The sequence below is a fragment of the Ciconia boyciana genome, chromosome 17 (genome assembly GCF_034638445.1).
Source record: "Ciconia boyciana chromosome 17, ASM3463844v1, whole genome shotgun sequence".
In the NCBI taxonomy this organism is placed as follows: Eukaryota; Metazoa; Chordata; class Aves; order Ciconiiformes; family Ciconiidae; genus Ciconia; species Ciconia boyciana.
This window is the reverse complement of record NC_132950.1, coordinates 706,119-722,402: the sequence shown is the minus strand read 5'-3', so window position 1 is coordinate 722,402 and position 16,284 is coordinate 706,119. Positions and strand designations below refer to the sequence as shown.

The following is a 16,284-nucleotide window of genomic DNA, read 5'->3' as shown; positions in this document are numbered from 1 at the left end:
AGCTAGAAGGACCAATGTGTTTGAAAGCAGTGTGACTCTATGTCTATTTGACTGCAGTAGCTTCTGTGGATGCTTTCAGGACCAGCCAGAGAGTCAGAATCTCCTTGTAAGACTGAGAAAATACATAGAAAGGAAGGATTTAACTTTATTAGGAACTGAGGACAGCTGAAGGGAGCTCATGCAGGGCTTATGCAGAAAAGCCATCAAGCTGAAAACACACTGGTTGACGTAACACAACCTCTGAGTTATAATCACATTGGTTCTTTATCTTAGAAAGGGACTGGACATAACTCAATAGAGAACAAGTAAAAAGAGCAAAGAACAATCTCAATAGACAGTCCCATGTGAGAAGGACACAAAAAATAGACAAGGAGATCAAGGAGGAATGCATATATGCCTCTAGATAAATGCTGTAAGGCTAAAAATATAAGTGGATGAATTAGAAAGCCCAGCTTTAAATCAAAGTTTTGACATAAACTTTTCAGAAACCCAGTTTAAAAAAACCAAACAGTGGGACCCTGTAATTCCCAGGTGAAATTACAGAGAGGAGAAGAGTGTGTCTCTTCTGGTGGCATGGGAGGGACACTATGCCTTAAGGAGAGTGTAAAGTCCAATGTCAAGTAACACAAAAACCCCCAATTGTGCCTAAGTAGGAAGAGTATGGTATTAGGGTTATAATACACTGCATTAGCACAGCCTGCAAAAGAGGAGCCTACACATACATGAGAATCTTCTTCAAATAATACTAAAAGAAGCAGTCAAAAGAATAAGATGCTTTTGGGCACAGGGATCATTTAAAGCCCCAGAAAAGGGCTGGCCAAGCAGCAGAGCAGAGAGGGCAATTAGAAGCAAGAAGCCGTTCTTCCAAAGCGAAGGTGTGGCTAGAGAAAGAAATCAGAAGAGTTGGATGCAAAGCTAAGTGCAGAGCCACAGTGAGGCAGGCCAGGAAAGATTTCTATGAACAACTTGTGAAAAAGAGAGAGGCTATTAATGGAAACATTTTCAACTCCGACAGAAGGAAGAAGGCTGCCAGAGGCTCTGCAAGTCCAGGGAGTAATGCAGGTCTAAGAGGGATGTTCAAGGGCTGTAACTGCATAGCAGAAGAGCAAACTGAATTTATTGCATTAGTGATCAGAGTGGAAGTGCTTGAGGAGGTTCTCACCCTGCCACATCTCCGTTCAGAGCATGGGATACAGGATCCCTCATAAATCAAATCACCAGTTTGAGTGTTTCTGAAATGCATCAATAAAGTGGATAGTAACAAATTGCCAGGGCTACAGATCACTCCCCTGCACATCGTGCAGGGGCTCAAGCACAAAACTGCTAAATCATGAACGTGGACTGCAATCTGTTACCCATGCCCAGAGCCAGAAGAAAGAGCTGAGGGCAATATCAGCTTGAAATAGCTGAAGCCACAGAACGATGAGCCTGACTTTCCTGCCAAGCAAATTGTTAAAAATTCAAATACAGGGTCTGACTTGTAGGCACATGGCTAAATGTGAAAACCAGGGGAGGAGGCAACACAACTTTTGTAGAGAGAGATAACGCCTCACAGATCTTTTAGGGGAATGAAGCTCTCAAAGGATAAAAGGGAAGGTGCTCTCATAGGTAAATAACTTGCTAAAAAATAGGAGACAAAGTGCAGATCAGTCTTAATGGAGGAGTTACTTGGAGAAGGAGGAAAGTAGAGTTCTCCAACTGTCTGCACCTTTCAGGAAGCTCATAAATATCCTGGATAAGGAGACAGCAAAGTTTATAAAAGACAAAATCCTTCAGGATTGTCAGCTTTAAAACTGATCACAAAGCATTACAGAAGGATCTCCCATTGCTGAGTTATCACGCAATAGAGTGGTGGATGAAATCCCATGTAAGTAGCACAAAATGCCACACACGAGCAGAACCGCTTCTAAGTAAAAATCGAATTATTATTAGGAGCTAGCTGGCAACAAATGTGGGACAAGCAGAAAGTGCCATTATGCAGCTGTGTAAGTCTGTGGTGCTTTCACAGCTAGCATCTGCCACTGATCACCGCTTCTCAAAAAAGAATATAGCAGACTTGGGAAAAGTGCAGAAAGGTATCGAGTACAATCACAACAATGAAGTTTTTCTGAGAAAACAGAAAGAATATAGAGACTTTCATGTGGGAAAAAGATGATTAGCAGATATGAAAGAGAGGATATGAAATCAGGAGAGCAGGGGAGAAGGCAGATAAGAGACACTCACTGGTGCTTATAACAAAATAAGTGGTGGCATCAAATGGGAACCAGAAGCTTTAAAACACCCAATAAGGTAACACACGCTGTGTAGCAAAACTGGTGCTCATTGCCCAGAGGATGTAGGTGCCAGAAGTAAAATGGGTGAGAGAGCCTAGATCAAGAGCTATCAAATGCAGAGATGCAAATACACTCTCTGGCTCAGGAAGTCCCTAAACCAGGGTTTCCAGAAGCTGACGGTGCTCCTGTGGGATGCAGCACCCTCCAGGTGTGGGCTTACCTCGCCCAGCTGCAAGGGGAGGCTGAATCTTGGTCCACAGCCCCTGGAGAGACTCCACTTGTGCAGGCAGTGCCATGCACTGGCATCACAGGGAATAACGCTGCCCACAGCCATCGCCAAGGCGCTGCAGATGATCCCAAAGATGCTTGCATGATCTTGGAGTTTATGCTGCTTCCTTGAGCACCTCCACCAGCTTTTCTTGGTGGGGTTTGCATAAAGATACATCCCTGCCGCTCTTGCCTGGGAGACTATACCTGGGAGTTGTTTCACTGAAGAATCAATCCTCAAGCAATGCTGAATGGATCCTTTTAAGAGAAGTCAGACAACTAGCAATGAATTACAGCTAGATGGCTTCCTAAACAACCCCAGCATGCATGGATCTCATCCCAGAACAGCCAGATTACTCCCAGCACAGGCTGATGAAATCTCTTGATTTCTCTCTCTGGGAAATCTCACCTCCTGCAGCATGCTGTCAGCATCCTCCCCCTCTCCTCCATCTCCTGCTCATCCTCTTAGCCATTCCCTTTCATGTCATGTCTTTGATCTTTACTAGAGAGAGGGAAAGGGATTAGAGGGCAGAAAAAGACCACCGTTAAAACCTAATACCCAAAGAACAAGATTTCTGTTGTGTCACCAAGGTGTGCTCCTTCAGGTCTTTGCCTTGTGTGGGTCTCGATGGCCAGTTCAGCAGCTGAGGCTCTACCACCTCTCCCAATTCAAGACTTTTTAACCTTCCTTTCTGTTTGTATAACAGGGGACACTCACACAGGCATAGTTTTCAGAAAATATTTTAATAATGCTATTTGAGACTCAGGGCATCTGACTGATCACAGAGTGATCAAAGCTGTACAGTCTCTTTTGCATTGCACATAAGCTGGTGTACATGAGAAGCAGTTGGCAATGGCTTATTCAATGTACTGGTGACACAAATCACAAATACCAGATATGCTCAAACTCTGTCTTCTGGTACTTTGGCCATGCCTGCACACCTATATATATGTGTAACGCTGTCTCTGTGCATTAATTTTTCCCATGTCAATTAGCTACATTTTCAAAGCAGAATCTCATTTGTTTGTTTTCTTCCCATATATTTAATTTTCAGAGGTCCTGTTCCTACCGCTGGTGATTTATAACAAACAAGAATTTGCTGTGACTGTTTTGAAAAGTTGTTTTGAATTGCTTTCTATGAATATCTGTATGGCCATTTGTTTCCTTTTTATCTCAGGAACATTCAGGAAAAGGGAAATGTGAAAAATAATGCATGTATGCCTTTACTGGGCTATGCTGACCCTGCGTGAGAGCTCTGGGCAGACTTGAGAGACATCTGGGAAAGGGACTGTGATGTGTGTGTCAACACGCAGTCACTTAGCGAGAAAGGGACTATCTGAAGCAGTAACTCAGTGTGCACCATTTCTAGGCAGCCCTTACGTTGAACGTTTCAAAGTAAACTACTCAGCACTTGCCTGTCAATAATTCACCAGGCAGAAGGGGCTGGTGAAGAGCATGAGCTGCAGTCCTTGCTGGCTGGGCATGAGGGATTGGCATTTGTGGCCAACCACCATTTGTTGGGTTTGGTTTGTTTGGGACTCAGAAGCAATTTGTGCAACGTCTTGAACACCGTGAAATGCATGTGCCATCCCTTTCTTGCACGCACACATCACTTGCAGTCTGCTTTTGTTGTCTGGAGTTTCTGTTGTTGTTGTCCCCTGTCCCTGGACGGTGCTGCCGTGGCACAGTGTGAATATGAATTGGTGTTATGTTCTGTTGCTAATAATTTTTAAAACGGCTGTACAGATTTTCCTCAAAGAGCAAACATCAAAAAGCCTCAAAAGCAAACATCTAGTAGCGATGTGAATCAGGGGGTGTACCATGCCCTTAGCCTGTATCTTCTGAAATATTTAAAGAGTAGCTTGACATCTTATCTTTATGTTTTACTGTGCTTTAACTTAGAGGAATAAACTGACTGGGGAGGTGGCCAGAAAAGTCCCTCCAAAATACTGGGAGAAACTTAGTGTCTTTCACTGCAGCATCTGTTCTCTGTATTGCAGGGTCAAGGCCCCAGCAGCTGCAGAGTCCGGGAATGTGCAGCTAGTTGTAGCTGACACTTTTCTTTTTCCTTTTCTTTGAATGCAGGATCTGAAGAGGAGGTCCAGGATGTCCATGAACACTCAGTTTAGTAAAACACTGACCTGTTTGCTTACTGGAGAGCTGGAGCGGACAAAGATGTTCAGCGTACCAGCCGAGGAGGAGCTCACATCTTGCTCTCTGCACAGGCAACGTGTAATAGCCAGCCCTGACCTGCACGGCCCACGCCAAGATGCAGACTGCAAATAAGCAATGTGACACTTGTGGTCTCCTCACATGTTCCCACATTGCGATGGTCACACAAACACAGAGCTGTTCTCCAGGTCCCTTTCTCCTTTGAAGGCACAGGCAGCCCATCTTTATCCTGTGGCATCTGTCTGCGTGGGCTGGCTCGCTCTGAGACCAGTCTTGGGAGTCACCGGCTGGAGAGCTCGCAGAGTGAGTGCAAGCTGCTATTTTGGCATCTTCATGCCACAGAAGGTTTTGCTAAACACTTCAAAAATAAACAAGCCTTCGAGACCAAAAGCTGCAGGAATGACTTTCTGTGGCCTGGTAGCTCCTGGCTTCATTTCGTCACTTAGGCCAAAAGCCAGACTTCTTCATTTAACTTTTCCACTCTTATTTCAGACACAGGAACAAGCTCTTCTCCATCTCACCACTCACAGGTCTGCCCTGCAAGGTGCTTCTTCTGACTTCATTGGAAACCAACAGCTCTCACCACTTTTGATCACTTCATTGTCCCTCAGCTGACGCCATCTTGGCCATTTGCTGCATTTTGCCACAGCAGGAGAGGTGAAGACACAGGGACGTCAGCATTTCTGGGAAGGAGCTGGGTCAGACTCTTTCCATTGCAAAGAATCCACCCTCTCATCTGGCAATGTGAACAAGTCTCTCACTCATCTTCTAACTCATCCACCTACCCTCAAAATAGGTGTGATGGCCAGCCCTGTTAAGAGCAACTCATTTGTTGAGCATATTTCAAACCTGAGATGCCCCCATCACAGCAGTCATGGAAAATCCTTGAGTTCATGTGGCTCCTGCTTCTCTCCTTCCTCCCTCATTGCCCCAAGACACAGCAAAAATTCCCAGCAAAAGCATCCATAATAAATGCAGAGCAGAGCCCCATCCATTACCCAGCCTGAGACACCTGAAATGATCCTGTGAAGGAATTTTTCAAAATACCCTTCTGCCTTTTCTAACATTTTGATGATGGAGAGAGAAAACTTGAGAAATTGCTAGGCTCTCGGTTTATCACTTTTTTTCCCCCTCTCATTTGTGGGGGTTTTTTTGGAATGTCACTAGCTCTTTTTTCCTGCATCCCATAATTTGGGGACATTCAAGTAAAATAAAACCTGCCAAATTCAAAACATATAGAACCCAAACAGTTTTCATACAGTAGGGAATTAGACTTTTGAGTTCATTGCCCTAAATGATCATTGAGGCCAAAGAATTAGCCAGATTCTCACGTGAAGCGCACATTTATATAGCACCAAGTGTTTCCAGAGTTAATGCTAATGAAGCATTGGTGAGGATACAACACTAGAGCCGAAGGTAACTCCTGACAATTTGAAACCTGGTGTAGGGACAGACTTCCCCCATCTGCTCAGTGCTCAGTAAGCTTTCTGTGTCTTCCTTTGAAGCAGCAGCTTCTCCTCCAGTTCAACAGAGCGCATTGGTTATGTAGTCCCAGTTCAGAATAATCCTGCCTCTGCCTTCCTTCGTTAATGAGGAAAGCTTTTTATGGGGTTTGCCGCCCTTAATCTTTGAAAAAGGCATCTTTGTCCCAGCTGCTAATCAGCCACTGACATTCAAGTGATGGTATTAAAAGTCAGCCAATAGCACTGTTTTAAACAAAACATTATTCCCTTGCTAGTGTTCATTTCGTGTCTCCTGTGACTGAGCCACTGCAGGACCTTTCAGTCTAAAGAAGAGCTGAATTTCTTTCATCAAAGAACCCAGCAGAATTATATTTTAACCTTTCCAGGCTCTTCTTGCTTGTGCTACAGAGCAAGCAGATGTTTTCTCCCTTGCAGGGAAGTCAGTCTTAAACTAGAGGAAAAAAAAACGGGAGCAGGTCTAGATTCCCCCATTCAACTTCTTGTGCACATGGTCCATGGCTTGTCTCAGCCAGCTCCCTACATCCTTGACCATCCTGGAGGGCTCAAATGACTTTGCAGAGGGGAGGGTCATGACGCCGGGTGCTCCCGCTGGTTTCTGTAGGAGTCAAGAAGGCTGAGAGCCTCCAGGGATGCATTTCACTGCCTCAAAGCAACGAGCATCTAGTTTGTAGTCTAAAAGTCCTCCTCTCTTTCCCTCCTTATCCTTAAAAAAAAGGAGGGCTCTGAATCTGCGGCAAGCCCCAAGCTTCTTGGAGAAAGTGGTCAGCACTAACGCACCCTTTCCACTCCCTACTGCAGTATTACCAGGCTGTGCAGGGCAATGCCTGCTTTAAAGTGTTTTCCTTTCCTGATGTTATGCTGCTGCTCCTTTTTATCTAGAAAACGGCCATCCTAGATGCTGGGCCCTCTCCCCGGGGCTTGCTGAGCTGAATGAGTGTGCAGGTCTGCCTCGGTGGGTACTCAGGTGGGAGGAGAGGGAGGAACTCTCCGGGAAGGTGGTTTTTAAGATCCTCTTCAATAGATGGACTACCATCCTTGGCTGCCTGGAAGGGAAGAAGCAATATTTGAGAAAATGGGAAGCAGCTCCTCTCAGTTCCTGCACCTCTCGCTTCTGGGCGATGCTTTTCAGTGCTCAGTACCCTTGGGCTCCGTCACCGAACTCCTCCAGCATCACTGCAATGAAGCAGAGCTCATTTTCCTTCCTTGCGTCCAAACTCCCAGCTGAAAACTGATGGAAGCCAGAGCATCCTGAACTCCCTCTGTTCGAAACCGAAGCCACAGCCCTTCCCCGGGGACCACCGACCTCCCACCCCTCAGACGGTACCGTGGGCCGGGCTGGCTGGGCCTCCTCCCTGCCTGCACAGAGCCTCTGCTCTCCCGTTCATGATGTTCAGATCCGTTTGAAATGTGAATATAGGGGTTTTTTTGTTGTTGGTGGTTTTTGTTTTGTTTGGTTTTTTTTGCTGAGTCTGTCCTGGCTCTTGGGGCTTGGGAATAAATTATGACCCCCAAAAAAGGAAGAATACGTTTTATATATATGCAAAACTGTGTATTTAATGTCCGATAGAAACAAAGATGTGTGAATATGCTGATGTGCTCAGAAATATATTTATTTACTAATATATTTATCCACGTACCCGGTCTGCTCGCCTGATTTTGTTCATTCTACCGAGCCATCGGGGCTGCGCCGCCAAAGGAAAGAAATGGCTGGGACGGTGAGGGGGCCGCGGCCCGGCGGCCGGCCCGGGCCCGTGGGCCGGCTCTGCCCGTGACTGGAGCCACGGGGCCCGCCCGGGCGGCGCTGCCCGCCCCCGCCGGCTCCCGGCCGCCTCCCCCGGGCGCACCCTGCGGGCCCCCGGGCAGAGCCCAGCCGCCGCCGCCGCCGCCGCCGCCGCCAGGCCCGGCCCGGCCCCTCTCTGCGCCTGCGCGGCGGAAGCGCGGGCGGCGGCGGCGGCGGAATGGCGCTGGAGACCGTGCCCAAGGACCTGCGGCACCTCCGCGCCTGCCTGCTCTGCTCCCTCGTCAAGGTGCGACCGGCCCCGGCCCCGCTCCCCGCCCGGCCCGGGCCTCCCTGCCGCGGCCCGGGCCTTCCCCCGCCCGGCCCGGGCCTCCCTGCCGCGGCCCGGGCCCCTCTCCCCCCCGCGCCTACCGCCCGGCTCGGGCCTGCCTCGGCCTCTGGGCGCTTCCCCGCCCGGACGGGCCTTCCCCGCCGTCCCGGGGCTCCTGCCCTTCCCCCGGCGCAGGCCTCCCGGGCTCCCGCCGGCCTTGCCCGGCTCTCCCCTCCCTCCCCCAGCCCCTGCGGCCGCCCCGGTCCCGGCTGCCCCCCCCCCCACCTCCGGCCCCGCGCTGACGCCTCCGTCCCCCCCAGACCATCGACCAGTTCGAGTACGACGGCTGCGACAACTGCGATGCCTACCTGCAGATGAAGGGCAACCGGGAGATGGTCTACGACTGCACCAGCTCCTCCTTCGACGGGTGAGTGGGGCCGGGGCCCGGGCCCGGGCCGGCCGCGTTCCCCGGGGTGCGTGGGGACGCCGTGGTGGCACTGCGGTGTCACCTGGCCGGGAAACCTCACTCCCATCCCTCCCGCAGGATCATCGCGATGATGAGCCCTGAGGACAGCTGGGTCTCCAAGTGGCAGCGAATCAGTGAGTTTTTTTTCCCAGCTGGTTTGAGAGCCGAAGATCCCTTTTCTCTAGCAAACCCTTCCCTGGGGTGGTGGAAGTTGCAGTTCGGGCTGCGGAGGGGCTTTCTGCTCCCGGTGAGGGGGCATCAGTGGAGGCTGGCAGGGATGCTTGCCCGCCGGGCTGCTGCTGTGCAGGGTAACTTGGTGTTTTCTTTCCCCCAGGTAACTTCAAGCCGGGTGTCTACGCAGTGTCTGTGACCGGCCGCCTGCCCCAAGGTAACGCTGCCAGCTTGTGTTAAGGGGAGGCTCCTGCATGGATGGCAGCTGAGGGATTATTCTGCACATTAGGTGTTGGGGCTGTAGCCATCTCTGAGGTGGCAAACTGGGCGGTGCATTGCACTGTACCTGTGTGATGAAATCAGGATTGGGGGGTTCAGTGAACACTGTGTATTGTGAACAGAGCACATGTCGTGTGGGTGAAGGGATTAGTGAGGTGACTGCAAGAAGGAGATGCTGAACGGGAGGGTGGTTTCGGTTCTGCAGACAGGATTTCTACCTGCAGGCATTCAGCACTATGTGGGCCAGAAGTTGATATTGAAGGTGCTGCTGACTAAAACCTGTGATACCAGGCAGGCTGTCAGAGGGATAAACTGTGATTAAAGGGTGACTCCAGAAAGAGGGCGCATTTCAAACCAATCAGCTACAGGGAAACAGAGGTTTGTCCATATAAAAGAGTTTTGCAGGATGGAGTCCTGTTATGGCAATCTTGGTGAGCAGATACCCCTTTCCATCATCATACTGCACTGAGGGCTTATGTTAAGGTGGGTTTTGTGCATTTATAAATGGAATGGAGGGTTTAGATGGTTGGCCTTATCTCTGTAATGCAGAACCTGCATCATCCGTCTGGCTGAGAGCCCCTGCCCTGTACGTAGCCCCAGAGCAGACTCCTAACCTGTGCCCCTTCCCAGGAGTCCTGCAACCCCGTATCCCCAGGGTGAAAGCTGTGCTTTTGTCTGGAATCCCAGGCTCCTTATTTCTGACCTGAGTTCCACCATCTGCATTGGGAAGGAGCTGGAACATCACGAGGCTTGAAGCCAAGACCTGCTGGCACAGCTTTGGGCACATCCGAAATAACCGGAGTGCAGCAGATGATGGCGTGAGCTCGATGCAGCTGCAGGCAGGGTGCACAGGGCAGCAGGTGGAGGGAGTATGGGTGGGAGATGCTGCCTTTGGCCTTGCTCGCCCCATCCTTGCATCATGGGGAGGAGCGAGAGGACTGGGGAGTGTGGTAGCCAGCAGGCTGCACTCGTGGGCCTTGCAAGCTGTCATTTGGCTGTCCCTTGGTGCGTGGCGCTGATGAGAGCTGTGCTGAACCCCGTGGTGCTCTTCTGCTATCCCTGTTCTTCAGGGGTTACTGAGAAGGTGGGACATGCAGGCAGGTCACAGAAGTGACTGAAAGATTTAAGAAGTACCCTTAAGAGCTTGACCTGTTCAGTACAGTCATAACATTCAGACATTTTCAGGTAGGAAATAATTTAAATAAAATCTCTACCTGGTTCTTTCCCAAGGCAAAACAAGAGTTGATGTTTGGGAGCTCTATCTAGGCATTTAAACTAGAAGAGGGAACACTCTGAACAGCTCTATTGGAAGAAATCAAGAAGATGATTGTCCAGTTCTTGATCTCTGCAATGAAGGCTACATGACAGAGCAACCAGATTTTTTCAGGGCTCCTCATCCCTAGAGAGTACTGAAACGTGTTTGTCTCCTTGCTGCAGGGATCGTCCGAGAGCTGAAGAGCCGTGGCGTGGCTTACAAGTCCCGAGACACAGCTATAAAAACCTAAGGGGCTCTTGTGCTGCCTGGAGGATTCCCTGGTGCTGCGTTCAGAGAGGCAGCAGGCACGCGGGGCACTGCTCCGAAACCTTTTAGCTTTAACATGTGGGAAAGCGAGCCTGGACTCAGAGGGAGCTTGCTGGCTCGGCTCCTCTCGCTCAGTACCTCTGGACTCCAATATCACGCTCTGCCCACACAGACCATAGACATTTTTTTGAGCCTTGACAAGGGGGGTGTGTGAGTAGGTCTGGGAAAGTGGTGTTCAGTGGTGATGCACAAGCTTTTTTACAGTTGGTGTGGAAAAGAGGAGAGCTGGGATATAGCTGTGTAAATATTTCAATAAAACATACTGCCTCGTCAGAGTTGAGTCCATCTGTATACTCCGTCACTAGTTTCACCTGCTGCAGGGAGCGGATGGTGTGGTGAGGGGTTTGGCGCTCAGCCCCCTGCCTGCCGGACTGTTCAGAGCCTACGATTGCCATCACTTCTTGTGCCATGGACCACATTCCTGCCTCGAGAGGGAGATCCTGGCTGAATTGGGGCATCCTTCACTGTAGGAACAAGCAGACTAGCAATTTGTGCCTTACAGCTCATGGCTGGATGGAATAGGTAAGATGATGTTAAGTATTTCATGTAGAGGTAGTTATCTGGAGGTCGTGGTGCCCTGGGCCTGCAGGGTCCTCTACAAGGGACAAGGAAGCAGGCTTGAAGGACCTTCAAGTGGCCGTTGCTGGCCTTCAGGGCAGGCAGAGCAAGATGAGCCCATTGCTGGAGTGGTTGGGAGGCAGCCCTGGGCCTTGCAGAGGGGAGGGACGGACAAGCAGGGGTGCAAACACCCATCCAGCCTCATATTTGTAGAGGTGTGGCTGTTCCCAGTGCCAGCTTGGATAGTGTCTGCATTGCATGGGCTCCTTTGGAGATTTGGTCTCCTTAGCTCATGGCTCTTGCTTAATTTTTGTTCCAGTTCAGCAGCAGCCACTGATCACAAAGGTGGCTTGTCCAAGGGCAGAGTCCTAGATCAGTAGCATTGTGAAATAAGCTTTTTTTTTTTTTTTCCTGAGATAATTCTGTAGCTGGAAAGCTCAATTTTTGGTTTTTGTAAACAAATAGTGGAAAACCAATACAGCCTGAAAACTGCATTTGATTTGGGATGAAAGCAGCTGCAGCAAAGGGAATGCATCGCTGTTGGGGAGTGACACTGTCAGGAGTGCGGAGGCGACCTGCTCTCTGTCCTGCTCTGGTTTGTAGAGCTGGCCCCGAGAAAGAGTCCCAGGTGCTACAGGTCAGCCAGAGCATGGCTTCCTGTGGGGTTTCGGAGCAGATGTGTGGCCGGAGAAGACTGCTGTGAGCACAGGGGGGCTGTGTGGGGGCCACAGCGTTAGTTGAGACAAAACACTGTGGAGAAAGATGTCTTAAAACCACGTTTCCCTTAGGGACTTGCAGACATGATGCTGAAGTCAAGAGTATTTGCTCAGTGCAGACCAGGACCAAGTCAAGTTGGTGGTGGGCTCTGGGCTCCAGCAGACGCCTCCAGGTGCAGATCGCCTTTTGCGGGAAGAGCTGAGAGTGCGTCAGGCCCTGGCCTGGTGGTTAGAGCCCCTCCTCTTGGGAAGATGGAGCAGCAGGTTCATGTTCTCGAGCAGAGGAGGGAGTTGACCAGGATTTTCACACATCCCTGGTGAATGTCCAAAGCACTTGAGTTACCTGATAATTATCCTCCAGGCTTGCTTGGTTGCAGAGACGGGGCAGATGTACCTTGGAAGTGCCCAGCAGGTCAGGTCTGTGGGAGAGAGGTGCGACTGTCCCGGTGGCCCAGGGCATGACTCCGCAAGATGCTCAGGTTTAGACATTTTGGGCATGGACCTCTGGGCCCTGGAGGGCAATTTCAGACTGGCCATGCTGTGACAGGCACAGGGTGAGCTGGGATCCCCTGCCGCACGTTCATCCCCTGCAGAATGGTCGAGGAAAGCTGCAGCCAGCACTGTCTGGGCAGCCGTGTGAGGTTGATGAGAGCTGACAAGGTTCAGAATGAAAGTGGTCAAGGAGGATGAGATGGGCGGCTCTTTTTCCAGCTGGCGGGAGATGGGTCTGGGGAGCGGGGTTTTGGCTCCAACCAGGTTGGAAGGATGTTGGGGATGGTAGAGATCAACCACCCTGGCATGCCCAGCCCTCGAAGCCTCACCCTTCGAGTGCCACGGGGTGGCAGCACGGCTTTGTGGAGCGGGGCTGGAGCCTGGCGATGGGCTGGGGTGAAGCTGCTGGAGATAGACCTGAGCAAGAGAGACCTGAGGCACATCTCCCATTTTCTGCTGTATTTCACAGCGCCTTTCACTCCCTACTAGCTTCCCAGGTTGTGTCCCCCTTCCCTGGCTCCAGGGATGGGGATGGCCATGCTGGAGCTGCTCCAATGCTGGAGGCACATCAGGACCCCTTCCCCAGACCCAGGCCAGCTTGTCCCCTGCCCCACAGTGCAGAGGAGGTGACAAGAGGGCTCTGCACAGGACCCCGGGCAGGGTGGGCTTGTTTGGCTAGGGTCTGGGTGTGGGTCTGCAGGCACGGTGGTTCACGTCTCCCTTCCTGGGTAGCTGCAGTCTTGCAGTAACACAGTCACTGCCCAGGGCTGGGAACTTTGCTTGGGAAATTGTCTCCAGGGAGCAGAGTGCGTTGTCACTGTGCCTCTTGGGGAAGATGAGGGGGCTTGTAAACCCCACAGGGACCTCACCCTGTGTGAGGAAGTGCAACTGCTCCAGGTTATATAGAGTTAAGACTGATGGGGGCTGCAGTGCAAGAGCAATAGAGCCAGAACAGCGAGGCAAACGGGCTGAATGCTGGTGGTCTTCAGAGAGCTGCACCTCCTCTGTCTGCAGCAGCTCGCAGTGCTTTCAAGAACCTGGTGCCTCTAATTGGGCTGGCTCGGTGAGCCTCTTCCCTGCGAGCTTGCTCGCTCGCCCACACGTGCACCGCATCTCCCAGCCCACGCTGCCCAAGTGATTCATTGCTCCCAGGCTGCCGGAATTGAGCGCTGGACCTCTGCAAAGCACCTGAAATGAGCATTTCAGTTAGACTCCAGCCCTGGAGCTGCCAGGGTTTTGTAGCAGCAAAAAGCAAACGGATGCAGAGCTTTATTTGCTGAGAAAAGTAGGGCAGGGAGCTCTCACGTTGAAGAAATTGGAGGAAAAATGTGCACCGGCAGCCCGGGCTGTAATCGGGAGAGAAAGCGTCAACCGGGCAGGGAGCTGTAGATCTGAGTCAATTTAAGATGGCTCCTCCCCCTGCACCAAATGACGCTAAAATTTCTCAGCCAGGCCTGAAAATCCTGCAGGTTTGGCATCCAAAGCAGCCTGGCAGCTCTCGGGCAGCGGGGGGAGCTGGGGCAGCCCCTGGCAGCACAGGCAGGAAGCACGAGCCAGTGGATTTCTTCGTGCGGGTTTTGAGAACTGATACCCTGGCTCTCCCTCTGGGTGAGAAAAGTGACTTTCCAAAACCGCAGAGCACACGGTGTTTCTACGTGAAGCAGCTGCCGGCGGTGCTGGGAAATGCCCGGCCAAGCCATCCCCACTTGCACAGAGGCCCCTCCACGTGCCGCCCTGGGGATGGGGACCTGCCCACGCACACCGCTCCCCACCGCCCGGGGATGAAAGCGGCTCACGTTGGCCTTTGTCTTGTAGCTTGGGCAAGCTGGGCTTCAGATGAAGGGAGACGTGTGTTAGAGTGCGTTGGGCTCTGGCCAAGGGGGACTATGGCTGAGGCGGGGTGAACCCCACCAGTTTTGCTCCCATGGCTGCTCTGCGCACACCGTGGCATCCTCCCCCATTGTCACCTCTGTGCTGGTGCGAAGGCCAGCAGGCAGAGGTGCTGCCCGGGGCTGGCTGCGGCAGCACCAGGCCTGCTCCGCCCTAAATCCACTTTCGCTTGCTGCCTCGCTGCCTTCCAGCGTGTGGACTCGGACTTTTCCAGGTGCCTCTCAGCTGTCCCTGTGTTCCCGGCGGGGCTGGTTACCGCAGGGGTGCAGAGACCCTTGGCAGTAGGTGCTGGGGGGGTGGGGGGGAACAAAACAAACCCCAGCTTAAAACTGTTTTCCTTGGAAACTGGCTGAGGGGACCTTGGCAGGGTGGAGGTGCAGGGGAAGATGACCTAGGTTGTCCTCCTGGTGCCCGTGCTGCCTGCCCAGGGCCGGGGTGAAACACTGCTGGAGCGAGGACGGCAAAGCTGTGGTGCATGCTGTTAACAGGTGGCCCATCCTGCCCATCACCTCTGTGTCAGGGCCCATGGGCAGAAGCCACCCAGGCACCTGAGTGTGTCTGATGTGGTGGGGAGAGGAGGGGGCCCACGGCCAGCTTTCAGCAGCAGCCGTTTGGACGGGCTGCAGAGGGGACAGGCACAGGTTTTGGAAGTGCAGGCAGCTACGAAAGCTTTCAAAGCGTGGCAAAAACGAGGCATGGCTGCCACATGTGCCATCCCAAGGGGTTCCTGGTGCACTGGCGATGGAGGTGGGTGGGTGAGGAACTGGGACGTGTTCCCTGCTGAGGGGATCTGCAGGGAAAATGGGGAGCTCTGATGTATGGTCCTCTGGGTGTTTGCTCCTCAGGAATTGCAGTGGAAGGAGGAGGCTCTGCTTTGTGAAGGAGAGACAGGCTGGTGGGCCATCGGTTCCTGAAGCAGGCCTGCAAAGGGCATCTGTGAAGATGCTACTGCCACCCCTTGCAAGCTCAGTGCTGTCTGCAAAGAGGCCCTAAGATGCTTCATGGTGGACATCTCTAAACCCACTGGTCTGCTGACAGAGTTGGGGTTTTGGTGACCAGGAGGACACAAGAAGCTGGTTGAAGGGTCCCAAACCTCCTCTTGGCTGAGACTTCTGACCTCCCTGGTCTGCCTCTGTAGCTCTGCATCACGGGAAGGGGAGATGCCAAGGGTTGGTGGGGTAGAGTGGGATCCTACTGTGATGGTGGAGGTTGCTGGGGGTGCTGAGGGCACGTTTCCTTAGGGCAAATGGCAAAGCAAGACCACAGCTGAAGTCACAGGAGGGATTTGAGAACCTGACGGTATCTACCCAGTCCCCAGCTCTCCCAGACCTCCTGCTGCATCCCAGGTGGCACTTGTCCTTCCTCCTCCTGGCCAGATGTGCATCACCCAGGCTCTGCCCAAAGCAGGCGCTGGGCTGGAAGGGGCTTTTTCCCCCCCGAGGGAACAGTCCTCCTGCACAGGCAGTTGCAGAAGAGCCGTTGAATGCCCAAACAGAGCCCTGGCACACACGCTGGGCAAGGACGTTGCACCTTCTCTGGTGGGTCCCCAAACAGCCCAGGTGCATGGTACAGGGCAGGGTGTCAGCACGCCCTGGTGGCCGCAGGATCTGGCCCCTTGGCCAGGCTAAGGGCTTTGATACCGCTCTCCCAGCATCACCTGGCCCAGCCAGTCTGGAAAGGTGCCATGAATGCCAGGTTTGGGGAGATGCTTCCTGGCAGCCCTGGGTGCCTGTCCCCCCTCCTCAGGGTCTCTAGACCTCGGAGATGCTCAGTTCTTCCCGTGCCTTGTCCTGGAGGGGCCAGGGACTGCTGGGAAAGGAGGGATTATCACCACAAAGCTCAGCCCCGCATCTCCTGAGCCTATCCTGCCCTGGGAGGTCCACAG

At 52.2% G+C, this 16,284-nt stretch overlaps 2 protein-coding genes across 3 annotated transcripts in view; both read left to right on the top strand.

Moving 5' to 3' along the window:
- The window catches only part of RNF43 (ring finger protein 43), a 59,516-nt gene extending 54,755 nt beyond the window's left edge, over positions 1 to 4,761 (top strand). For both annotated transcript variants that reach the window (XM_072882040.1, XM_072882041.1), the window contains exon 10: positions 4,627 to 4,761. In XM_072882040.1, the coding sequence (XP_072738141.1) occupies positions 4,627 to 4,670 (44 nt within the window). In that variant the 3' untranslated portion in view covers positions 4,671 to 4,761. The remainder of the gene's footprint in view (positions 1 to 4,626) is intronic.
- A 3,301-nt stretch (positions 4,762 to 8,062) lies between these two features.
- Positions 8,063 to 11,016, top strand: SUPT4H1 (SPT4 homolog, DSIF elongation factor subunit). Its single transcript, XM_072882042.1, has 5 exons — positions 8,063 to 8,224; positions 8,566 to 8,672; positions 8,790 to 8,845; positions 9,046 to 9,099; positions 10,599 to 11,016. The coding sequence occupies exons 1-5, from the start codon at positions 8,156 to 8,158 to the stop codon at positions 10,664 to 10,666; spliced, it is 354 nt and encodes a 117-aa protein (XP_072738143.1). The 5' UTR covers positions 8,063 to 8,155; the 3' UTR covers positions 10,667 to 11,016.
- The last annotated feature ends 5,268 nt before the right edge of the window (positions 11,017 to 16,284 follow it).

Excerpts from the sequence above, each read along its gene's own strand:
- SUPT4H1 (XM_072882042.1), top strand. The coding sequence starts at position 8,156 with ATGGCGCTGGAGACCGTGCCCAAGGACCTGCGGCACCTCCGCGCCTGC. Across the intron at positions 8,225-8,565 it reads TGCTCTGCTCCCTCGTCAAG|ACCATCGACCAGTTCGAGTA; the intron begins GTGCGACCGGCC and ends CGTCCCCCCCAG. Across the intron at positions 8,673-8,789 it reads ACCAGCTCCTCCTTCGACGG|GATCATCGCGATGATGAGCC; the intron begins GTGAGTGGGGCC and ends TCCCTCCCGCAG.